Here is a 27,379-nt window from a genome sequence, read left to right as displayed (position 1 = left end):
TGTATTTGAACATGATTTATTTCTTGTATCCCCAATTGGCACAAGTATTCTCAAAACAAAAGAAAATAAGTAACAAAGTGTAATGAATGATATTGCATATATACTCAAAAACATTTATAACAATCTCATTCAAACAAAAAAACAACCAAACATTTTTCACTAACATCAACAAAAGTTTACAAGTTACAAAAAGCATTATACACAGCAAATGCACTTTCTCACAATATTATTGTTTCAATTCATTCATTCTGACTTCCATTCAACATCCCCCCTCCCCTAATCTCTTTTCCAAAGGATCTATCCTTATGATTCTTATTTCAAAACCCAATGACATTCATCCTTCTACCCAGTTAACTTAGACAACTACTATGCTTGCCAAATTTAATCAAAATTTTAAGTGGGATAAGAAATAGTCTTCTGTGTTGCATGTACTAAATATTCAAATTGCTGAATACTCCAAATCAAACTTATTACATAATTTTTTTCTTAACCATAAGAGACTTTCCTATACCAAGAACCCTTCCCACTTTCGAAGCTCAGGAAATTTGAAACATCAGGCACTAATTGAAATAACTGTCAAAAGAACTACTCTTGCTGAACATAATTTTCAATTTCCCCAATACTTCTAATGGAAATGTAATTTCAGATTAGCAGATGTTATTTTATCTTGATAGTACCTATTTGTACCAGTACTAGTTTTCAGTAACAGTTGAATTGGTTTTATTGGTTAATGACTTAAATTAGAGAAAAACTTTAAAGTGCAGGAGTGGGATTTTTAACTACTTTGATATTATTTGAGAAGTTCTAAGAAAGCAAGAAATCATATAAAATTCAATCAGCAGTGAGGATTTTAAACATTAACTTGTCCATTTTGTCTCTTCTATAGTTGATAGTTGATTAATTTACTGATATATGAATCACCATGGTTTAACATCTGTCCACAAAAACACTATCCCATTTTGTTAATCTTGATTGTAAATTGACATGTAATTTTGTGAAAACTAATATTAAAATTGTACAATAATGATATAACAACACATCTGATGACTGGGTGAATGGAATTCTAAGTAAGGTATTGATTTTATGATTCAACACACATGCAACATGTTCACACTCCTCAAGCACAATGAAGCACGAAAAAAATTGTCAATTATAAAACATACATGCATAATGATACAAAGCTGTCCATGTATATCACAATCTTTGTACATATAAGGCTGGTTAATTAAACCTATCACATATTCATATACAGCTATATACAAGTTACATATACATTTGTAGATTACATTCATGATTTTGAGTTAAATTAAGAACATTTGTGTAAATATATCTAGTCCCTAAAAGCGGCAAAATTTTTACACACTAAGTACTTCATGAACTAATAAAGAAACCATAGTACTAAATTAATAATGTATAAGGAAAACACATGGATTTTTAACTACGGTAAGTATCGATACTGCAACATTGTAAGATGAATGGGTTATTAGTCTGTCAAAATAACGAATAAGGACCGGTCCCAACATAATACTGTTGTCATATACATTTAGCTTCAAAAGTCAATACCATTATGCAGATGATATTAAGAACATGTATTTTGCCCAAAACTATTAAATATATAACATTTCTTATTCCGTGTTCCTTGTACAAGCTTGCAGCCTGCTAAATAGTTTTCTACTTACACAAACCTGTTACTACTTTACAAAAAAAATGTTTTATTAACGTAAACCTTTTGCAATGCAGGTTCAAATTAAGACAGGGGTGCCCCTAAATCCCATCCCAACCCCAAATCACATTCTGGATCCAAGCCTACAATGTAACAAAGTTTCTGAAGTACATTTGTACTAAGAGCCAGTTTGTTCTCAAATTGTTCATTCTGCTTTAACTGGTTTGAGCAAAACAAAAGGAACCCAGAATATAATAATTAAAAGCATCGTTCGTTTATATAAATCAATAATTCTCCCGTCATTGTCCTCTGATTGAGTAGGATGTCTTCTCATCAACAGATTGATTACAGCACAAGATAAACTTAACCTAATCAAACTTCTCGGCTGCCTAATATAGAACGGAATAAATACTGCTGTTATCAAACCATTGTCTAATATATATTGATGCAATATAACTACAGGCATATAGGGCTTCGTGTAATATTAAGAACAGTTATAGAGATGTGTACATATATCATATTAATAGAGACACACATGATTTTCTTTTTGGCAAAAGCAATTTTTAAGCATAATGATAAGAACTAGACAAGTATTTTACAATGTTCTTAAAACATTCCAAACTAAACTGGAGATCTGTTCTCTTCCAAACTGTGATTAACATTTATCAATGAAATCCTCATCAAACTGTTCCATAACATTAATAGAATTAAATGTAAATTTATTGGCAAAAAGATAAAATAACTTATTTACTGTTTAATACAACTACTGAACTGCATAAAGTCAATGTTCTCTAAAGACACTTATGCAATGCTCCTCGTTCTGACATAAAACCATTTGGAATCAATTTAAATAAATAAAGTCAGATATTAATAATTTGTGCTAAAATTCATTATCACTCTAACAAATTAGAAGAAAACGGAAATCCCAAAGGTTTTATAGAATTAACCTAGTTGCTATTCTCTCAGAACCAAATAGAAATAACAGACATCTAGACACTAATCACATTAAATTGATTTTTACATCTAACAGTCAGAAAAATTGTATAATATCCATTCACAGTAGAAAATTATATCATACGCTTCATTCCTACACCATTGAGGGAACACCTTTTTATATATCTATTGAATAAAACATTATAGAGATGAATAAGGAGCATCCCTAATAACCTCAACATCAGTAATAAACAGGGAGACACATTCATTTACTTATCTAATTCAATTTCTGGACAAAGAGCCATTAAGTTAATGGAACAGTTCCTACTAATTAGTTTTCAATTTGGACAATAACAGTGTCTTTTAATTTAGGAAAAACAATTATAATACATTCAGTGTGGTCACTGTTACTTATCAGATCTATATGTAATCTCTTATAATACAATAAACCTACATGTATGAGTAAAATTATGAAATCTTTAATGTATATTTAATAGAGGCAGGTCTGGTGTCTAAGCAACAATTTAATTAATAAAGACTCCATCTCTATTACTCTGGGTATACATTTTAAATGACCCATTACTAAATAACCTTTCATTGTAACATACTTAAGTCTAACATTTTATAGAATATATGGACAATTGGAATAATTATATGATATGAGATTGGAAAAACCAAAAATATCAATAAATTACCATCAGGAAAAGCAAACAGACTAATATCAATGTTATAAGATCAAACTTTATGGCAGTAAATATGATCAAATGATTACAGCATACAGACGAAGGTCTGAGATCTGATTGATTGAGCTAGAGACATTAGAAAAATGTGCTTAAAACACCAATACTGGAGTGGAGAATGTTTTTAATAAAACTAATGTTGATTGAAATAACTGATATTATGGTAAAACGGAAAGATTCATATTTGGTTCCAGACATTCTAATTTATTTGTTGACTATGAAAAATTGTATAATGTTATCACTTATTCTGAAATGTTTCCAACAACGAAGAATCTGGAATCTAATGCATAATGTAAATAATTGAAACAAGATTAATCTGACAACAAAAATGAAAACTATGCATTAAGTGTACATTTACAAAATTCCAAATGAATTTCATCAAAAGATATAAAGGCTTAGGCTTATAGAAATGATATTTATGTTATTTTGTATGGTTTTTTAAATAAATTAAAAAAAAATCTAGTAAAAAAACTTATAAAATGTAAGGTGCACATACAAAATGTTTCTCTTAGCTTAACTACTGGATGTAATTTGTGATAAACTTGATGAATAAGAACTGTCAGTCTCAATGATTCCATAGATCAGACTCTCTGATATACACTGTGGTTCTACAAAAAAGGCTTCTTGTATACATCCAGAAAAAAAACTTTGACATTACAATCTCATTTGATTAATTAACATACTAGCACCTCACATATCACAAAATGTTAAACCAACACAACTATACAATGCACATGATATATTTGATTTAAAAAAAATGTAAACCTAACCCTGAAAAAAAAAATGTTACATTTTCCATCTACTTTAATTTTGTAAGCTTTCATTAATGAGTACTTTTCAGGAACAAAGAAAAATGATTTGAACTTATGTTGAATCTATTAAAATTCATTTCCATATATATCACAAACTCTCAGATTCATTGACAAAATCCGTGAATGATGATGGAAGTTTTTATGACCTTGACTGGCTATATAAAACAGTGAATTTGTAGATACACATCTTAAATACCTTCAACTGCCAAATAAGTCAGGCTTGGACAGGTCGTGACACAAAAACCTCAACTATTTCAAACTAAACAAAGTGTATAGTGTACAAAAAAATAATTTAAAACCAGTAAGACAATTCAGAAAATATAATGATTGATTGCTAATGACCAACATTTTGTTAAATATCAACTACTGTATCACACATAAAGCAAAAGCTTTCAAAAGATAGTCAAAAGAGAACCGGAATATATTTCTTTGCATACAAAGCTATGTATGTAATGAAAAGCATACAAAAGACTTTAAAATCACATTTACAATGCATAGTTAAATGGTTGAAACAAAAGGTTATAGAAAATCAAAATCATGAATGTCAAACAAGCAATAAAATCATTACATTCTAATTTGGATGATCTTGTTTAAAATGTTTAAATGCTTAATTTTTTTAATTGCCATAGCTAGAAGCATCTAACAGAAGAGATTACTGATAAATTATAACACTTATTTTTCTTTACCTTGCTCTATATTTATTCAAATGTGTTTTTCTTCTTCATATCTTCTGAATTTATCTATACATTTAAGATATTTCAGTGTTTATTAAGTACATTCTTCATGCAACATGATAAAGTACATGAACAGCTTAAAAAAATATCCTTTTTGAAGATAAAATTTGTTTATAAAAAAATTTAACGTTAACATAACAAATTTTACCTTGTATTTAAGGGAAAAAACTTCGTTTAGCAAGCTAAGGTAGCACTAGTTCATTATATTTTTTGGCCACACATGGAAATATTTTTTTAACATGGATAATGAGAAACAAAAAAATGAATATTTAGTGCAAAATAACAAAAACAAATTAGGATTACACCCAATACTGATTATCACGTAAAACAGGATTTGTGGTTCTACAGTGCTGCAGAATTTCAGGATCCATTAAAGATGACCATTCAAACAGTTCAGTACTAGTATCTGATTTAACACTATATCCAGACATTCTACTCGCACTTTCATTGTCGTCTGCTAATAAAGTCACTTTACATTGTGGCACTTTTGAACCAACTTCTGATTTTCCATCAGCATGTGTTATGAGTTTATACTCATCATTTCTGCCTCTCAGTGGCGGTAAGTTATAGTAATTTTGATGATCGTCAAAAAATGATGCCTCATCAATAGAACAGGGAGTCACTTCCTGCTGAGGTTCAATATGAACATGAGGCTGGTCTAATGTCAGAGGGCCAGATATTGAGGGCCTTAGTCTTTTTTCATTTGAAGGTGGGACATATTCTCGGTGGTGACGTCTTCTCCAAATGAAATATATCACTAACAAAACTATTATGAGTAAAATGAACAATGGAATAAGAATTGCTAAAACAATTACAAAATCACTTCTCACATCAGGTTCTATCACCTCTCGTCCCTTTGGATTTACATCTGTACTATTACCATCAAGTATTCTTGGAGTTGTGTAGCCTTCGGGAGGTGCTAGTTTTATACTAAATCTACCGGCAGCTGGTTGTACACTGTCAGCTGACAACACATACCCAAAGCTATCCCATAATCCTTCTTGGTATGGAATGTTATCGACGGAATAAAACACATTACCTTGAACGATATCGTCATGCGAAAAATAGGCAATGTCGTCATAATGAGTTTCCAAATCAGTATTTCGTTTCACTCTTTTTGGACCTAATATTCTCCCATGTATTGGCTTCTGCATGATTTTAAATTGGGGCATATGTCCAGTAATGTTAGCAAGCTTTCCTGCATCTAAGTACTTAGTAGTTATAGCCACTTTTTCACCTATTCTGGCTGTAAATGGGTTTGTAACAATCAGTGGCTCTACACCAATATTTATTTTTCTACTATGAATCACAGCTATAGGGACTATACCTGGATAAAACACATCCACAATAAAGAAATCTACGTAAGAACTCAGATCATGTTGTTTGTAGTATACTATCTCGTCATCTATATCAGTTTGTTTAAAAGACAAGATCACAGACTTGCCAGAATAAATAGCTCCATAACGGGGTGGCGAAGTGATATTATAGTACACATTATTCTTGAGACCATTAGTTTTTACAGCTACGTTCTGACTTGTTATATCTACAATGTTATCTGACTGCATGAGCTGTATGTGTTGTTCGTTTATAAGTTCTATAGACACTGGAATGACAGTAATGTAACACGACCTGCTGATGGCGGGGAACGTCCCATCAGATACACGGAAATGAAAAGTTGTCGATGGACTTTTACCATCATGTTGGAATTGTATTTTACCCTCATTTATATCCTTTTGAGAAAATCTATTTATCAGCTGACGAGGATTATCGTTGTAAGCTATAATTCCATTTTTCGGTAAGATTGTGAGTTCATAAATAATTTGATCTGAGGGAGTATCTAAATCTTCAGTTTTTAAGTCATTACTTGTAATGTCAACCTTGAGTCCTTGAACGACATATAAACGTGGATTGGTAGTTATAAGTCGGAATAATTCATCATTTACAGGTGTTACTTTGACGGTAAAATTCAACGAGGCACTGTTAGGAAGTTTACCACCATCCAAAAGTTCTAACTTAACCATAAAATTATCCTCAATGGTTTCTGAATCATCATGTTTGTATTTAACTTGTCGCCTATTGATATTATCCTGTGTAAAAGACTGACCAAGCATCAATTCATTTCCATGTAACAAGATATTGCCATGCTTTGGTATGGCAGCCAAAATAAAGGAAACATCAACACGCTGTCTATCTATTGTATGTAATCTCTGAATGTAATCAGTCACATCAACATGATCTCTAGTAAGAATTACCTCCCCTCCTTCTTTAACAGATAACTTTCCTTTTTCATTAAAACTGGCACTGCCTCTACTATCTATGTTCGTGTATGAAATATCTATCTGAAATCTTTGATCTTGGACTGGTGAGGCATATAAGGATGAAACTTCAAAAGTAAATACATCTTTTTCATCCCATTCAGTATCAAATGATGTGTGTTCATAAAAGATAAGTCCATTTTCTATGTCATCTTGTTTGAATGACTGCAGTTCTAGTGGTCGTTGATTATATCGAGTAATAATTCTACCCTTTTTTGGTTTAGCCATTACATTGTATATGATTGGATGAGTTTTCCCGGGATCATTTGTTTTGGCGTATAAATGACTGATAGTAATGGCTTGAGTTCTCCCGGGATAAACCTTCAGTTGTACATTTCTAACCAGTGTGACAAACAAAGATTTCGCAGTCACATAAAACTTGTGTAAGCGACCATCACTGTTGACACCATCAGAAACATGGAAGCTGAATTCCCCATTATCTGCCCCTGAAAATATACAATATGAAATGATGGGTCAATACAATTTCATAAAGTGTCCAAAACCAAATAATTATAGAAGGTGTTATAAAAGATTAAGATGGTATATATGATTGCCAATGAAACAATTCTCCATCAGGGACCAATTGACATAGAAGCTTACAACTATCTGACTATAGGACAACTAAGTGAACTAACTACCTTCAACAATTAGCAAAACCCATATACCAGTACATGTTTGACCAAATGTGTTTTGTAGTAAAGTCACGAGAGTTGTGTCCCTTTATATAATGATGTTGCATTTGTATTTGAAATGTGATGTTATATGTCTCTTTGGAATACACATGGCACATTTGCTTGAGGAGTTGAGAGCAACAAAAAGACATCTACTGCCATGGCATGTTTATACAGGGGTAATCGCCCTATATGTGCTTACAATATAGTCCATTTGATTTGTTTTGTTATGCCAAATTGAACGATTCATGACACACTTCATCTTTGGGTTTTTCAAAAAAAAAATTTTAGTAATTTTTAAAAATAATTTTCAAGTTCAAGGTCAGAGGTGATTATTGACCTTTGACCATTAAAATTATATGTTCCATATAAATCATTATTTAAGAGACAACTTATTTATCACTTTCATACTGTCATCATGTTATAATCAATTCAATATGCTTTTGTTGAAAACTCCCTTCTTTTGCCCCTCAAAGTATCTCTCAAAACATCTAGGCATGCAGGTTTCTTGGATACGAAAATCTTTTAATATGTTCTATCCTCCTGAGAAAACTATCTGATGTGCAGATATGCATTAAAGGAAATGATTGGAGCTATCAGATTTATCTCTTTGTTACTGAGTTAGATTTCCTTCCTTTCCTCATCAATCACTGATAAAAACTTTAGCATCGTGAAGTGAATGCTAAGTTTTTTTCTGTTTGTAGTGCTAATTGTTACCATCTTTTATCAGGTATCATTTTAACAACATTGGTGCATGCCTACTTGCTATTATACTTTTTCTGTACAGTAGACAGAGTTACTATTGTGTTGGTTTTTTTTTCTATTCATAGCTATAGACACAATACTTAGCATATTACAATGTGTGAGAAATGTCTGTTACATTATCAGATTTATAGAACACCTATTTATGGGTTATCCTTTATTAAATAATCATCTATCACATCACATCTGTGACACACCTGGTCATAAGGTTATATATGGATATGATAATTCTAAAATTCATATAAGATTTCACCAGATGTGAAAGTTAACAATATATAAATAAATTTGCTTCAAGTACTGAATGTGTACCTAATCTTTTGAGATTTACGACTTTTACAAACAAGTATTGTTGTAAATAAGGAAAGAACAGATGAGGAACAGATACAGCTGTAATTTTATTTTTTCTTACAAAAGGGCTACATGTGCATCTTTCTATGTCTCGTTTATGTTCAGATAGCAGAACAGTACAGAACTAGTACTATATAATAATAGCATGCAGACACATGTATGAGGGGGGGGGGGGGGGTCGGTGGGGTCCTTATCCCGAAATCCTGAGGTCCCGAATTTAAAAGAAATTAAATTTCGACATCCCGAAATTCGAAAAAGAAATCCTGGATCCAGAAGGGGTCAACACTGAGCTTAAATACACCTGATCCCAACGTCTCGAAAAAGGTCCTGCCACCCCTCATGTATGATAAACAGTCATTTTAAATCAGGCCATGGGTTTTAACCTTTTTATTTACTTGTCTCATCAATTTATCCTGAAATTGACTTTTATAATAGCAATAACTTTTTATATTTTTCTATGATGTTATCACATATAAATAAAAGGACGTAAGTGAAAAAGTTTAATCAATGACAAAATTTCTGGTTATATATAATAGTCAAGACAATAGTTAATATATATATACAAGTTTGTATATATATATATATATATATACATGTATATTAGAACTACATATATTGATTCTGTTCACTGTCATTTTGACTGTACATGTTTTACGTATACCCTATAACAGTTTCAGAGAAAAGTCAGACCTTTTATCACCGTCATGAATATTTTAAACCTAAGTAAATGTCAGATTGCAGAGAATTGATTGCTTCTATATATATATATTCTAATCCTTACTAAGAATGAATAATGTTTTAATTAGACATAAAAATTAAATCATCCCTGAGACATGTTAGAACTATATATTATATAATATATATATCAACTATATGTCCCCATTCAAATGCATTGATCATCAGAAAAAAAGGGGAACCCCAAAAACCCTCCCCATGGATTCGCCACTTACATGTACATGTAGTATTGTATTTGTAGAAAAAATGTTTTTTAAATGAATTTAAATGAATTTGAAGTTTCTCTCAAGCTAAAATTGTATTCTTACTGTCTAAGTCATACACTTACCCTGATGAACAAAGGTCACTTGTCCAGAATTGACCAGTGCTTGTGTGAAGGATGCTATACCTCTGAAGGTGTTGTTAAGAAATGCCACATGACCATTTGTAGGCTGAGTTATTGTGTATCTAATGTTTTCAGGTGGTGAATCAGGATCTGACGATTTCAAGTTTTCATTTGTAATTAATGTCATAGATCCCCGCCAAATTTCTAGTTTCTTATTGACAACAACTGATGGAGGTTTATCATTGATAGATTTGATAGCTACATGCATCACTGTCATCCTACTTTCCTTCTTTCTATTGTCAACAGCAGCTTTCAGAATAAAATTGTCATTTGACATTTCACTATTGTCATGAACATAAAATATTTCTCCATTCTGAATAGATTCTGATGTAAATGAAGCCAGCGGTGCTCCTAGATTTCTTATGGATTCAATCTGTCCATTCCCTGGTTGACGTAAAACTTCGTAGTCAACTAATTTACTGTTATAATACCGATTTTTTAATTTCAGATGTGATGGAGATAAAGGGACTCTGCCTCCTTCTCTTACAGTTAAATTTTTAGAATCAATTTCAAGAAATGAAGGAAGAATTTCCATGACAAACTGTAAATTTTGCAAACTCTTAAAACCATTTGAAACATCAAAAGTAAAGAAATCATCCAGGGGACCAGATTGTGTATGACGGAACTTTAAATTGTTGTTGTTAATATCTTCCTGTGTGAAACGATTCACAATGTTTTCTCTGTGTCCATTCAATAGCAAGCGGCCATGCTGAGGCTGGCTTTTAACGGTGTATGTAATACCAGAGGGAAGCGTATCTGGATGAGATACTTCTAAATAAGCCTTTGTAATGTGCACTTCTTGTAATTCCTGTACTTCTATAAGGTTATTGTTTATGATTCTCGGTGGATGGTTATGACTCTCTGTTATGATGCGAATCGGGAATGTTCCTTGTACCTGAGCATTTTGTGACATTACTATGAATTGAAATGCATCTTCAAACCCATTCCTTCCATTATGCTTGTAACTGACTCTTTGACTTAAAACATCTTGGTAGTTAAATTCTGCAACATCCCTATGGTTCTTTTCTACTTTACCATAACGTGGTTCCTCAATCAGAACAAATTTAAGTTCGTGCGGTTGACAATCTATATTTGTTTCTACACTCAAGTTCAAAGAAGAGATAAATTCAAATTTTCCACTATTTACAATAATTCCTGTCTTATTGACTATCTTAATGTAAGGATTTGATGCTTGAATCTCGAACAAACTTGTACTTACAAACTGCCCATCTGAGACGTGCATTACTGCTCGTCCAATCAAAACAGATCCTTTGGTTCGGAAAGAAATATCACCATCAGCTATGTTCTCCTGTGTAAACCTATAAACAGCTGTTTTATTATCAGTGAATATGAAGTCACCATTTGATACACCACGATGAGAGTACACTAAATTCATAGCATTAAAGTCTATGTCTGGATCTCCAAATGCTAAATCATCTAATGTCAACACATGATCACTATTTGCCACAACATGAAAAACTTTATCAACCAATCGTATAGGATAATGATCATTTCTCATAGTTATTTGGATCTGGAATGTTCCATGAAACTCATGCTCTTTCACTGTTGGTTTGTTTGTGCTCTGAATTATTGGCACAGCAATAAAACTAAACGAGTCTGTAGCACTCTCAGAATCATCATTCTGATAAATAATTTTAAAAGTTCGAATATCTTCATTAGTAAATTTAGAAATGTTTCGTTCAAGTATACCCATGGATCTAGGATGAACAGTTAACAGGATTCCATGTTTTGGAAAATCAATGACGGTATATTCAAATTCTCTATATTCACTTGTTTCAAGGTACAAGTCATCTTTCTCAATTGCTTTTTGTTCACCCTCAAAAACATTTGTCAATGGACTGTTAATGAATTTAATATCTGTTTGTTCTGGTAAGATTTGAAATCTCAATCTGAATAGTTTTGATTGAGCTTCAGGAACTTGTATTCTTAAGTCTATGAAGTCAGTAAATGTGTCAAACACTTTCCTGTCAAGTTTGAACACAATCAGTCCATCATTAATATCTTTTTGAGTAAATATATCACCTTTAGCTAGAAAGTCTGATCCTTTTAACTTATTTCCTAAATTTTCATTGTTTGATACATGATACAAGTGACCTTGAGCTGGAGGTCGTGAAATCTGAAATTTGATATCAACTGGTGGCTGTTCATGATTATTTGTCCCAGCTTCTAGTTTGTCTTTTGTCAAAAGGAAATATCCCTTTGAGCCATCAGCTTTGACAGAGTTTGGAGTATTAACTATAATTGAGAGTGGAATTATATCAACTGGAATAGTACTTTGAGGAAGTTTATCTTTCAAGCATGTGACTATGAATGAGAATTGGTCCATAGGTCCTCTGTATGATATGTTGGTATGTTTATAACGAATTTCACTATCGTCAATATTTTGTTGATTAAAATGAGTAACTTTGGTCCAACTTTTGTCAGACTGTAAAAGTTCTAAATTTCCCAAAAATGGTTGTGCTGTTATTCGATAGGTTACATTTAACTTCTGTAATGGTACATTAGTTTTGGTATTAAGATTTGCTTTAGTTAAAACTATATAGCTACTAGCTGCCACCTTGATACGTGATGCAAACAACAAAGCAACATAAAGTTCAACAGGTTGAAAGGTCAAAGTTACAGAATTAGTTCTATCCCCTCTATCATTGGCCATGACATTACATCTTGTTGTTCTTCTAGTCTTGTCAACAAACTGGATGATTCCATTTTGAACTTCTTCTTGTGTAAATGCATTAATTTTTAAACCTGGGCTGTTTTTTCGCTGAAAATAATTTCTATTATTTTGTATATCACAAGATGTTGTGTAAACTATATCTTTAAAGTCACTGTCTGGGTCAACAACTGATAAAATTTCAGCATTTATGTCAAATGCTGAAAATTTAGCCATTTTAATAAAACCATTCCCTGAAGTGCTTATGATAGAAGGATCATTAACGGGTGTTACAATAATCGGCAGAACAAAAGCATATTTTTGAGTAAGTTTCTCTGGAATAACCTTATCCTCATTGCCAATAATTAACATTTCAATGCTAACGCTATCACTAAATTCCTCCTCACCATTGTGAGTATATGACACTTTTCCCCCAATCAAGTCCAATAGCGTAAAAACATCGCTATTCCTTCTTCTCCCTAAATCAATTCTGAAGGAACCAAATTTAGGCTTTTCAAGAACATAAAATTGAATGGCTGATTCTCTTATATTGTATTTTCTATAATTGAACTGAATGTCAATGTTACTTGTTGTTATAACAGTTTCGTCTCCTTCCCTTGCCGATAGTGGGGTTACAAATACAACAGAGTCACCTTGATCATTATTTGTATGCTTTCTTTCAGGTGTTTCTTCCAGAACTATTGAGCAGTCACCTGACATACAGACACATTCATAGCCTTTCTCAGTTTCTTCACATTGGTAATCTGACTCGCATGGATTTGACATACAAGGGCTTTGAGACATACAACCTACACTGAGGCCATTACTAGATATTATATCTGGAAAGCCAAATGCCTCTTTATTAATCACAATATTTCTTACACATCCTTGAAATGAGGTTGGAGACGTAAATAATTTGGAATCTTTAACACTTGCTTGTTGTATTTGATCTACACCTCCTATAAACAGATCACTTGTCAGTCTAAAACTCCTACTATCTCCTGAATTATATCTTGATTGTTGCCTTTCCACATCTACTCCAAAAACAAATCTGTCATCATAGAAAACTACTTCAAGAAGGTGCCATTTTCCATCACTTATTGAAACTTCTGAATTTAAACTTAATGCTGTGCCACCCCGATTTACATCCAACTTTAATTTCTCATTTAAAATTTCAATGGCAATTAAGTGAGTGTTTTCCTCTTTTTTCGCAGAACTCAACAATAGAAGAGCATTTTTCTGAAAAGTTTTAAATTCCAAAGTTATAGAACCTGTTGATCTAAAGTCCAAACGAGGAAAAGATGCATATGATATGCTTGTAGAAAAGCTAATTTCATCAGACTTTTTTGCTCCAAATTCCTCCTCACAGTTCCATGAAATGTGATTTGTACTCTCCCCTGGTAATTTAAGCGCCAAATTCAGAATATTGTACTGATTATATAAAACGTTTTGCAAGCATCCTCTAAAATTTTGATAACTATTTCCAGAAATCCTTGAAATGTCTGATGGTGTCCCTCCTAAATAGATGCCATTTTGAATATTAAGCTTTGTTAGTGAACCTGTCCTGTCTGTTTTAATGATTTCATCATCATCTATTATTAGATTAAATGACAAGGCTTTTTGTTGAAATCTAACTCGATGCCAATTTCCGTCATTCAGCTGGATGTTTTTTTCTGAAGCTAGTATGATGACCCCAGATCCAAGATCAAGTTCCACTTGCAATTTTCCTCTTTTGATGATAACAGATAAGTAGTCTGTCGTTCCAGATGCCAAAAACAAAAGTCCATTAGGAAGAGAAGTCCTAAATCTTAGCTGAAGTTGAGTTGTGTCTGAGTCATCTTGGAAAGGAAGATTGATGTAGCTGTCACCATAAAAGGAGGCTAAAATGATAAAAACAAAACATATAATTCAAATATCAAAATATATGCAACACAAAGAAACATAAAAGGAAGCTGTAATTCAAATATCACACATAAAATTCAAATATCACAATAGATGCAACATAATGTCAGATGAGAAACATAAAAGGAGGCTGAAATGATAAATTCACACATATAATTCAAATATCAAATTATATGCAACATAAAGAAACAAACTAACTAGAGGGTCCAAAGACCCTGTGTCGCTCACCTAATATTTTTATTTACAATTGATGCATGATAAATGCAACTGTTGAACTGTCGTTTAGTTTCAGAGATATAATACTAAAAAGTGTGTTTGAAACCTATGTTTTATTTCAGCCATGTGGGCAGGCAGGGTCATCATACACAGTGGTCCCTGGATATCCTAGTGGTGATTTAAACCAAGTTTGTTTAAATTTGACAGATGTTTCAGGGAAGAATTTTTGTAAAATTTATCTAACGAGAAATGCAAAGTAATGAGAAAGTTGTGAAGTTGTTTTGTTGTTGCGCCACGTCCCCCCCCCCCCCCCCCCCCCTTTTGCCAAAAAAACCAAAAAGGTAATAAAAAATTATCATATAAGGGCAATCTATCCTATTAATGATTTCTGCAAAATTCAGTTGATTGTGCAAGGGTTGTATAGCCAGCTGAGGTCGTTAAAAACTCTCTTTTGTTGTTGCAGATAGATCTTGACCTGATAAACAATTTTACCACATGTCAGATTTGCTCTAAATGCTTTGGTTTTTGAGTGATAAGCCAAAAACTGCATTTTACCCCTATGTTCTAATTTTAGCCATGGCGGCCATCTTGGTTGGTTGGCCGGGTCACCGGACACAATTTTTAAACTATATACCCGAATGATGATTGTGGCCAAGTTTGCTTTAATTTGGTCCAGTAGTTTCAGAGGAGAAGATTTTTGTAAAAGATAACTAAGATTTACGAAAAATGGTTAAAAATTGACTATAAGGGGCAATAACTCCTAAAGGGGTCAACAGACCATTTTGGACTTATTTGTAGATCTTACTTTGCTGAACATTTTTGCTGTGTACAGTTTATCTCTATCTATAATAATATTCAAGATAATAACCAAAAACAGCAAAATTTCCTTAAAATTACCAAATCAGGGGCAGCAACCTATCAACGGGTTGTCCAATTTATCTCAAAATTTCTGGGCAGATAGATCTTGACCTGATTAACCATTTGACCCCTGTCAGATTTGCTCTAAATGCTTTGGTTTTTGAGTTATAAGCCAAAAACTGCATTTTACCCCTATGTTCTATTTTTAGCCATGGCGGCCATCTTGGTTGGTTGGCCGGGTCACCGGACACAATTTTTAAACTAGATACCCTAATAATGATTGTGGCCAAGTTTGGTAAAAATTGGCCCAGTTGTTTCAGAGGAGAAGATTTTTGTAAAAGCTAACGACGGACGACGACGCCGGACGCCAAGTGATGAGAAAAGCTCACTTGGCCCTTTGGGCCAGGTGAGCTAAAAATGGGCATGAGAACGCACAAATGTGTACTTCCTTTCACGCTCATTTTTTTTTAAAGATTTAAACCAAAAATTAATTTTGTGTTTATGCTATAGGATATCCCAACAATTCATTTGAAGTAAAAAGTTTGTTGGTATACAATGCCATTATGTATCAAAGATTCTGTAAAAGTTTCATCGAATTAAGTCAGTGGTAAAGAGATAAAGCATGTAAAAGGTGTCCATAGAACTTTTTTTTTCAATATTCAAGAAAAAGCTTTATTTATAATTCAAAAAGATATAACCAAGCATAAGATATTAGGTCATGTATGGTTTTGGTATGAAATGTAGTTTCCAAGATTATAATGTACAATATAAATAATGTGCTTTCTTTTCAATAACCAGTTCAAAATTGCAGCTAAGATCTGTAAAGTTAACAGAAAACAATTGTACAAAATGTAAGTAAACCATCTTTATAGAATGACAAATTACAAATGACATGTGTATGCAAAATGTTTGGATTCTACAGAATTAACTAATCTTCCCTATTGATTTCCATCAATTTAATACAGAAATGGTGCTAATAAGATTGTCAGGGGATCTTCTGTATAACATTCAACAGTAGTGCTTATATTATGTATATAACATTGATTCTGGCAGGGTATCAAACTATTTACATCTGAAAACAATTCACACACGATAATTTATACTTTTATCATTTCACAAACTATCTTTTTATCTAAGCACCTCTACTTTGTAAAATGTTCTCAGCATGTAAGCCTACCACATAGATTTGTGAGGTAAAATATGTAACTAATCAAGGTAGAACCAGGTGAAACAGAAACAGATGTTAGTATAACCTCTCATACTTATAACTCATAATGTCAGTCTCAGCTACTTACTACAACTTCTGTAACAGTTGATTAGGGAAAAGTTTAATCAAATAATGTCATCAGTGTTTACATATATGTGTTATGAATGTATAAGCAACAGTTTATATTTTGACAATTAAACCAGAATAAGACAAGATAGTACAGGGATTCATTAGGCCATACAGAAGCAATGATAAGATATCATCTTGATGACAATTCAGATTTCATTCTGAATCCAGAACTACAAAACTTCTTCTGAAAAATTACTGTATCTGGGAAATTTGAGATAATGAAACTTATTGCACTTTTTAATTTGGAACAAGACAAAATTTGAAAATATTTATTTATTACATGTAAGTACTTCTATCATGTAAATTTATATTGAAATATACAATTCCTTGCTTCTATGAAAATCATATTTGTCTCATATATTTGGGGCTGATTCTCCTCTGATATGAGAAGCTTACATCTTAAAAATAACTAATTTTCTTACACTGTAACGTATACGTATTATATAACCATTTATATATATAACCAGAAGAAAATTAGAGCTATGATATAGAAGTGCACCTTTTACTATCATGAAATTATAACCTGGCAAATGTCATACTGCAACAGAATAATAAAACAGGTCTGCAAGGATACACATCAGAATGTTAACAGGTACTTAAGGAACAACAACATGTCACAATGAGATACATATGAAACAGCTGTGAATGTCACCAACTAATAAGTTCTACTTAAACTCACCTATTAAAGGAAATTGATATTCAAAAATCAAAATGTAATTATTTCAAATAAATTCAAATCTCACAGATCTCACATATTCAGATGCTTATGAAATATGTAGAATTCTAAATACCATGCATTAGGAAATGGAATCAGAAATACTTTGAACATGTTGAAGAATAAAGAAAATTTAAGGCCTATTATATAATTCTTGTTACTAAATTACAAGGACAAAAATTTAATATTTTTTTCAAGGTCAATAAATCTTTGAAATTGAAAAAGGGGGAGGATTTTAGGCAAACATTTGGGTGTAAATTGAAACACATGGATGGTAACTCAGAATCTGTCATAATATACCAAAGGCCACCAACTGTTAATGCAATATAAGAAAAAAGTTCAGCAAGAAAATGCCACACCCAGAGGGGCTCCAGCTTAAGAGCAAGTTAAGAAAGGCCCAAATATGGCCCTACAATGAATTCAAAATTCTGTCCCAAAAAGGGCTTTAACAGCACTTACTCCTTTTATTTGTATAAAAAATATTAGGTATTTAAACAATTTAGTTCCATATTCTGCACCCCAAGGAGTTATGCTGATTGATTTCTATGCTTCCTATGCTGATTGATTTCTGTGCTAAGATTACTGGGATATCAGATGTTTCTTTGATACTATTTCTCATTTAATGATGTAATTCAATGTTCAACAGACAATATGAACACAGAATGTTATATTGATTTTACTAGTATCGATATGAATGATCAATTTTACTTAAGAAACATAACAGCAACTAAACTTATGAAATTGATCATTCTGAACAATTCTTGTCACTGCAAAGCAGATGAAGGGGCTCAGATTACTCCCAATGGTTTTGGTTAGAAAAGTTCTATAGCTGTGGTCTTATATAATAATATTGTTACTTGTACAACTCAAAAAACAGGAGGCCTATGTTCATGTGAATAAAGCAAGGACCATTACAGTTTGTATACCAGATGTATGATATACACCAATGAGACAGCAACCCATAGATATGACATCTATATGCCACTGTAAAGTCTCATACAATACTATATTAAGCTAAAAAAAAATGTGAAAAGATTTGAAAACAAGAATGTGTCCAAAGTACACGGATGCCCCACTCACACTATAATTTTTTATGTTCAATGGACCATGAAATTGGATAAAAAATATAATTAGGCATTAAAATTAGAAAGATAATATCATAGGGAACATGTGTACTAAGTTTCAAGTTGATTGGACTTTAACTTCATCAAAAACTACCTTGACCAAAAACTTTAACCTGAAACATGCACTTTCATTTTCTATGTTCAGTGGACCGTGAAATTGGGGTCAAAAGTTTAATTTGGCTTTAAAATTAGAAAGATCATATCATAAGGAACATGTGTACTAAGTTTCAAATTGACTGGACTTCAACTTCATCAAAAACTACCTTTACCAAAAACTTTAACCTGAAACATGCACTTTAATTTTCTATGTTCAGTGGACCGTGAAATTGGGGTCAAAAGTTTAATTTGGCTTTAAAATTAGAAAGATCATATCATAAGGAACATGTGTACTAAGTTTCATGTTGATTGGACTTCAACTTCATCAAAAACTACCTTGACCAAAAACTTTAACCTGAAACATGCACTTTCATTTTCTATGTTCAGTGGACCGTGAAATTGGGGTCAAAAGTTTAATTTGGCTATAAAATTAGAAAGATCATATCATAAGGAACATGTGTACTAAGTTTCAAGTTGATTGGACTTCAACTTCATCAAAAACTACCTTGACCAAAAACTTTAACCTGAAGCGGGACAGACGGACGAACGAACAGACGGACGGACGAATGAACAGACAGATGAACGGACACACAGACCAGAAAACATAATGCCCCTCTACTATCGTAGGTGGGGCATAAAAACTACCAAAGATCAACCAACCCTTAACACAAAAATTCTCTGAAATGACTTAACATTGAGCCTACCTGGTACTCATGATCAGAAACATATATTATTCCAAATAATTATTTCTGTTAAGAATTAAATTCTATTGCACATACATGTATGTAACTTTAGATATACATGTATGTCTATTTTTTATGAGAGATAATCTTATGTCAATAATATTTTCAAAACAAAGGAGACAAAGAGCTGTTTGTTATTTTTTTTTTTGTAAACAGTTTTGATGATCTCTGGGATGGTAATTATTTAGCAGGAAGTTATAAACAATCATATTTAAGGGAAGCAAGTAGAAAGTTTAATGATAAGTTTATGTAATATGTCATCAAAACATATATAGTGTCAAAATTCAGCAACCATAAAAACTACATGATCCTGACATAGAAAGGCATAATGATGCCAACTATATGCATAAGTATAAAGATTTATTTAAAGTCAGGTATAACAAGACAACATAAGCTCTGTAAAGCTTTTATCCAACTAGCTATAGGCTTACATGCAAAAAATTATTTGATGTCTTACAATGTGAAAGAATGGACAGTTGAATGTTACCATTCTTTCAAGCTAGCTAGGGATCATAAATTAAACACTCAATGGAAAAATAAATGTCAAAATTAGAAACAACTATCATGACAAACTGGACCAATTTATGACCATTGTTGTTAGTCTCTATATGTCTGTGGTTTTTTTCAGAGGAAGTGGTCTGTCTAGCTGTCAGTATTTTGGGTGATTCTAATATTTTTTATGAATGATTCAATAAGGGAAAATGGGAATTGATCAAGTTTGAACACCAATAACCTCTTAAAAACAAAAGTTTTTTAACATGTACAATGTAGTTATCTTAATTTATTAAACTATGAGAACCTGAAGCTTGAAAACAACTTTATCACACCTTTGGAAATTACACTTAAATATTGCTAAATAATAAAATATACAACAATAAATAAAATTTTATCATTAACAGCATTGTCTGTGCCAAGATCAAAATAATTTCAAACAATCTAAAGATTACTCTAACCAAGGAGGTTATATTAGATCTAATATAACCTCCTTGCTCTAACAAAAGAACAGATTTTCTTTCATTCCAAACCTCTAATTAAAGGGAATTAATGAACAAAAGATGATCTGCCTGACTAAAAATATAATTTCTGGCTGTTTTATTATAATTTCTGTCAGATGTTTGGCAAATTATTTGGCTAGACACCTTGCAGAGAGTCTGTTTGACCAAACTTAAAGACCCCTGGGATTATGCATTATACATGCAAGCAGTGCACTCACAATTAACAATGTGGTCAAACTGATATGCTTCTTTCCAATCTTACATGTACATATGTACCTACAGTACAGTTGCATGAGATTTCTCTGGCTATTTAAACTTTTAAGTTTTACAGGGTTGCAAATCACAACACTGTTTCCTAGTAGTATCTATCAACTAAATGAAACCACCTTATCTGTATACATATTGTAGAAAATATAATTAAAAGAATGTGCAATAGGGCACATGGAACCCTTTGCCTTCCCTGTAATTGCTGCTGTCATTTGAAAGGTTAAGTATATTGATCAGTAAAATGCAGGTAAAAATCAGGATTTTTTTTAATTTTGAATAAACTTATATCCAAGTTTCAAAACATTCCAAAAAATGTGTGGATGTCTAAAAAATGTTTTCTAAAACAATAAATGTTTATTGAAAAAAATAAACAATGAATCTGTCCATGGGACACATATATGATGCCCGACTTCCATTTATAACTTTATAAAGGGACATTACTCAAGTTCTGTAAAAGCCACTCTTAGTCTACGTAAATTTGTACTTAATCTGAGTTTTGTGGTAATAAGCATTGTTTATAAGTTTCATAACATTGAGTAGAGGCAAACTTTAGTAAGAGAAAAGTAAAAACAAAAAATTCAGCATTTTTTCATTTGTAAACTACATTTAATAGGGCATAACTCTAGAACAGTGAAAGTGATGCCAGTGCCACTAAAATTCTTGATCTGTATTTTGTGGTAATAGGCATTGTGTATAAGTTTCATATCATTTAGTTGAGGCAAACTAAAGTAAGAAAACTGAAACCAATTTTTGGACGTAAGAAGGTACAGATGCCAATGGGTTAAACTTAATAGAAAGTCTACTTATAAGGAAAATATGGAAACAAAAAAAAATACATTTCAAAATTTGGATTTGTAATTTTGTATACCTCTTTACTCATAATGATAATCAGAGTTTTTTCAGAAGTTTCATAAAATTCCATGATGGTACATTGCAAAGATATGCATGTCTTACAAAAAAAACTTGTCATTGCACATTGAAGCTAAATGTTGACAATGCCAACAGAATGTAGGATTTTGAAAGTCTCACTTCCTCAAAAGATGTTTTAAGTTCTATACTATTAGGTTTTCATTCTATTTTTGTTTTCAAACATTGTCTCAGAGCGTTTTAGTTGAATGAAATCTATATGTCAGTGATCTTACAAGTCATATTTTTTGTTGACACAGCAACTTTTATGATATTTGTATAGGTTTAAATTGATACCTGTACCTTTGTCAGGTGATAAACCTTTATACAATGTTATAAGTTAAATGATGCTAATTTACTACATAATTGTCTGAATCAAAACATGTGCCAAGTTCTTTTACAATTTAATGCCAAATTTTAGTGATATGCTACATGAAATAAAAACACAAAAACCTTGCAGAACATTTGTTTCTTTGAAGTTATCTGCCAAACTGAGCAATTTTAACAACCGAACCATAACATGATAAAAACCACCCATCAAATATCATGAATAATTCTGACATATTGTTTTTCAGGTGAAGAATTTACATAAACCTGTATACAAAACAAGTAAATAATCTATGACAAACAGACTTGGATAACTATTCTTATGCTAATTACTGAACGTGCAGAATGCTACTAAGGAATAGAAAGAATCTCTGCATAATGTTTTTGCTAGATCTACAAAAAAATGTATGAAATAATTAACAAATCCCTTGGCATTAGCTACCCTTGTGAAAAGAACTTTAAAAAAAATTATACATATATATAAGATCAAAATAATAACCACACATTCTAAACAAAATTAAACATGTTAAATACATCTTGAATTTTAATTTTGAACAGGGTGTTAAAAGCCTTGAAAATGTGAAATGTAATGCAATACATGCGTCTATGCATTATTTAAGCATCAAATTTTAAAGAAACGTATAAAAATGGAAGTTTCTTGACACCCATGGCACCACAGTGGTATTAAAATCTATTCCCTTTATATAATCTGATATAATCCCAGCATCCCCATTATCACAATAATCTATCATTAATTATCTACAGGAAGTATCAGAGATGACAGATAGCCCACAGATAAAGTAATGGCTTATTTCCTAAATGTCTTCTTATCCTGCTGTCATGTAAAATAAAACTTTAAGTATTATGTATTACATGTGGATTAGACCTGTATAAAAGTTCATCAGTTATCATTAGAATTCAAAACATGTTTCTTGACTTGATTAACAAAACTACTTTAGGCCTTTCAAAAACAAGAGATTTTTAATAAAATTTTACATAACCATGATAAAAAGACAAATGAGGACATATATATTATAAATGAGACTCCAGATGTTACTGCACTTTTTTCATAGTACAAATGTAATGTGTAAAATGCTAAACAAAAATGTGTACTAGGGACTGCAGATGCCCCACTCTCACTACATTTTCAATGTTCAGTGGACCTAAATTGGGATCAAATCTCTTATCTAAAGATCATATCATAGGGAACATGTGTACTAAGTTTCAAGTAGATTGGACTTCAACTTCATCAAAATCTACCTTGACCAAAGACTTTAACCTGAAGCAGGGCAGATAGACAAACACAAATGAATGGATGAACAAACAGTCAGAGATATCCAAACCTTTTCAAAGGGTCCATGTTTGTAGATTTGCCCTACAACAGGTCAAAATTGTTTACCATATCTTTAGCCTTTGGGATGAAAATTGATGGCAAAAATATCAAATTTAATATAATACAAATGTACATGTCATCATAACATGTATTATATTGCACTTCAAAATAATTTATCTAGAAACTTGAATTTCATGAAAATGGGAGCTGGTTGAGATTATATATAGTCAGAAAAAGCTGAATTATCTTAGTTCAAATACCAGGCTGTTGTGACATTTTCCAACAAAACAAGACCTGCAATGTCATTGAGAAAGCAAAACAGCAATGGTCTTAAGCTTCCATCTATCGACAAGTACATGTACATGTACAAAAAAATGTAACCCAATGTAGCCCCAAGGGTGACTGGGAACTAAAAATGTGGTTACTTTGGTCATCTAACAGGCAGTAAAATCCTTGCCAAAGTTAGTCCTCAGTTTGGCAGTCCAGCATGTGTGAGCTCGAGTAGGCAGCCAGGTCAGTTCAGAATGGGGATGATAAATATGATGCCTTATGTTGAGAGTGCATACAATGTAACTCTCAGGATGTGAACACAAGTCACAACCCTTGCAACAAATGTTAAAATTGGCCTGTTGCAAGACACAATTTCTGCTCCTATCCAATATACCCTCACCATCCAGGGGCATTCTACCTATTCAGGCTTTTGCATAAATTTCTTGTTAATTTTTTCTCGTTCTGAACATGCCTGAAATATGGGAAGCACTAATGACAGGACGGTTGACCGGATAGTGACAGGATGGTTGACAGGACGACATATAAATAGTCATAACTTTTTTTGTTATTCTGTAGATTTGTTAATATTTGTAGACTTAAGCTTAAAGATATTAAAATATATTTTATGAAAATCAAACAAAAAAAGTGAAAAAAATATTTTTGAGCAAATAAAGTTGACTGGATGGTATTCACACTTGCCGATATACGCTATACATATATATACATGTATATTCAACTTCTCGACAACAAGTGTTAATATCTCTCTTGTTTTACAATATTCGTCCATGAAATTCAGGAATCTATGAGATTAATAAATATATTATACGAAAATGTAAACTTCATGATAAACAAAAACGTTTTCTACCAAAATAAATTGTCAACTTTTTTACTATAAATTTATATTTTTGTATAATTTATTTATAAATCTCACAGATTCCTGAATTTCATGGACAAATATTGTAAAACAAAAGAGATATTAACACTTGTTGACGACAAGTTGAATATATGTATAGCGTATAACGGTCTTCTTTATTTGCTGAAAAATATTTTTTTCACTTTTTTTGTTTGATTTTCATAAAATTATATGGGGACCTATTACAGTAGAAAATTCAATAAAAAATTTAAAAAAAAAAAAATCGGGAAAATTTCCCGAATTTTTCATTGTACTAATGAACTCAAAATCGTTCAATTTTTTTTTGTCGTGTTTTTTAATTTCCGGATCTGCGCAGAACACATAGCTCTACTTACTTCTTCCCGTCTTGTTGTCGTGAGACTTTGATTAGTCTAGTAAAATATAGGAACTCAAGGAACACAATACCAATATTTCATTTTTAATCATTCTTTGTCTTTGGTATGAATAAACGTTAGGCCTACCTGATGCATTGCGTTTCTTTGTTTACATTGAACATGAACAACTTAAATAACGTCACAAGCAAAATCCCTAACAACAGAACCAAAATCGGAAACGTTACGGTATTTCCACATCTTTTTTTTTTTACAAATATTTAAAATACAAAAAAACTAATTTAAACAAACTTCGTCCCCATTCACAGGTAATGCCTGCCTCATATTATATCTAAATATCTTTAAGGTCTACAAACATTAAACAAATCTATCGAATAACAAAAAAGTTATGACTATCTACATGTCCGGTCAACCGTCCTGTCACTATTCGGGCAGTCGTCCAGTCATTAGTGCAACCCCTGAAATATGTGCCACTGGACATTAATTAAATAAAATATATATATATATTTTGAATTTATAAAACTTAGGATTTTCGTCTATTTTACAGGTACATTACATTGAAGAAATCATAAAAAAAAATATGTTATTGTTGTCGATGTTGACCAGTGCAAGATGAATGAAACTTACCTGTATTCACAACAACTGGACCTACGCTGGAAAACCAAACCAGAACAAATAGACTTGGTTGGAAATCCATTTTAATTTCAAATATATTCATAAATCATTATTCCTAATTGCATTTTAATGCACAAAAGATTTTTATGTGCAAAATCCATTTCTACTGTTTTCATTGAAGTCTCGCATATTCTCGCACTTTGTTGTATGGGTATGGCTACAATGTTTACCACGGACCTGGCCTCGGATTTATAAAGGCACTGGCTACGGTTACATGGAAATGTAACAATAATAAAAATATTATTGTTACATTGGAGACTAATTGCCGGAATGCAAAGTTGGGTAAGGAACCGATTATTACGAATGTAACAATAATTATTGAGGCTACGGTTACATTGCGTTATTGTTACATGAAAAACAGCAATATACGCTGGATTTATTAAATTTAAATCTTCTATAGTTTTGTTGCTTAATTCTTTCATATGTACAAAATAATACTTGTAATAATAACAAATAATGAATATTATTATTCAACAAATTGTGTTTGAATAGTTTTACGTATTAATGGTTTTGATGTTCTGTTATAGATACTGTCCCAAATCAGGAGCCTCTGGCCTTTGTTAGTCTTGTATGATTTTTAATTTTAGTTTCTTGTGTATAATTCTGAGTTTAGCGTAGCGTCCATTATCACTGAACTAGTATATATATTTGTTAAGGGGCTTGCTGAAGGACGTCTCCGGGTGCGGGAGTTTCTCGCCACACTGAAGACCCATTGTGGCCATCGGCTGTTGTATGCTCTATAGTCGGGTTGTTGTCGCTTTTAAGTTGACACATTCCCCATTTCCATTCTCAATTTTACTTCAGATAAGTAGTGCCAAAGGCGTAATTTATAGTTCAATGGTTTGTTGTTGGGAACCGAGTCGGGCTGAGAAAAGTAACCTTTTCTCAGTATTTAACTGCACACCTACTCTAATAACTGTCATTATTCTTTGAACAAAGGATGAAGAGATTCCTATTACCAATTTAGTTTTGGGTGAAAAATTTAAAACTTTGGATTGGTTTGAAACGAAACTGATTTAATATCAAGACACAAATTTCATACAACTATACAAACGCAGTTCTGAAAAAATGATATATCAAAAGTTTGCTAACTGTGAACTTCTGTATACGTGTATTCATGGAGGACGTCATTTCGTTTCAAAATCAGATGGAGCCTAAACCAAAGGTAACTGTTTTCCCTATTTTTAAATCTATATATATACCTATTTACAAATATTGTTTGGAGAGGTTTTATAAAAAAAAATGTGTCGGACTTTCAAATGCACCAAAAACCATTTACTGGATATGTAGAAACTGTCATTGTAAATAAAAAGAAATAAAGAAATTGTATGTAATAAATGTATGTATTGTAAAATATAAAATAAATGTTTTCAACTTTTAATATTTAGTACATATTACTAGTCCCATCGTACATTGCCGTTTTTTCATGTAACAATAACGCAATGTAACCGTAGCCTCAATAATTATTGTTACACTCGTAATTAATCAGTTCCTTACCCAACTTTGCATTCCGGCAATTAGTCTCCAATGTAACAATAATATTTATATTATTGTTACATTTCCATGTAACCGTAGCCAGTGCCATTTATAAATCGTGTTATG

At 31.9% G+C, this 27,379-nt stretch overlaps 1 protein-coding gene across 1 annotated transcript; it reads right to left on the bottom strand.

Annotated features, from left to right (window-relative positions):
• Positions 1–25,926, bottom strand: LOC139519112 (chondroitin sulfate proteoglycan 4-like). Its single transcript, XM_071310930.1, has 3 exons — positions 25,730–25,926; positions 10,042–14,649; positions 1–7,643 (listed from the first exon to the last, which is right to left on the bottom strand). The coding sequence occupies exons 1-3, from the start codon at positions 25,818–25,820 to the stop codon at positions 5,182–5,184; spliced, it is 7,161 nt and encodes a 2,386-aa protein (XP_071167031.1). The 5' UTR covers positions 25,821–25,926; the 3' UTR covers positions 1–5,181.
• Between the last annotated feature and the right edge of the window lie 1,453 nt (positions 25,927–27,379).

This window comes from Mytilus edulis, chromosome 4, assembly GCF_963676685.1.
Source record: "Mytilus edulis chromosome 4, xbMytEdul2.2, whole genome shotgun sequence".
Classification (NCBI taxonomy): Eukaryota; Metazoa; Mollusca; class Bivalvia; order Mytilida; family Mytilidae; genus Mytilus; species Mytilus edulis.
The sequence above is the reverse complement of the archived record's forward strand: the minus strand, read 5'-3'. Positions and strand labels throughout refer to the sequence as shown.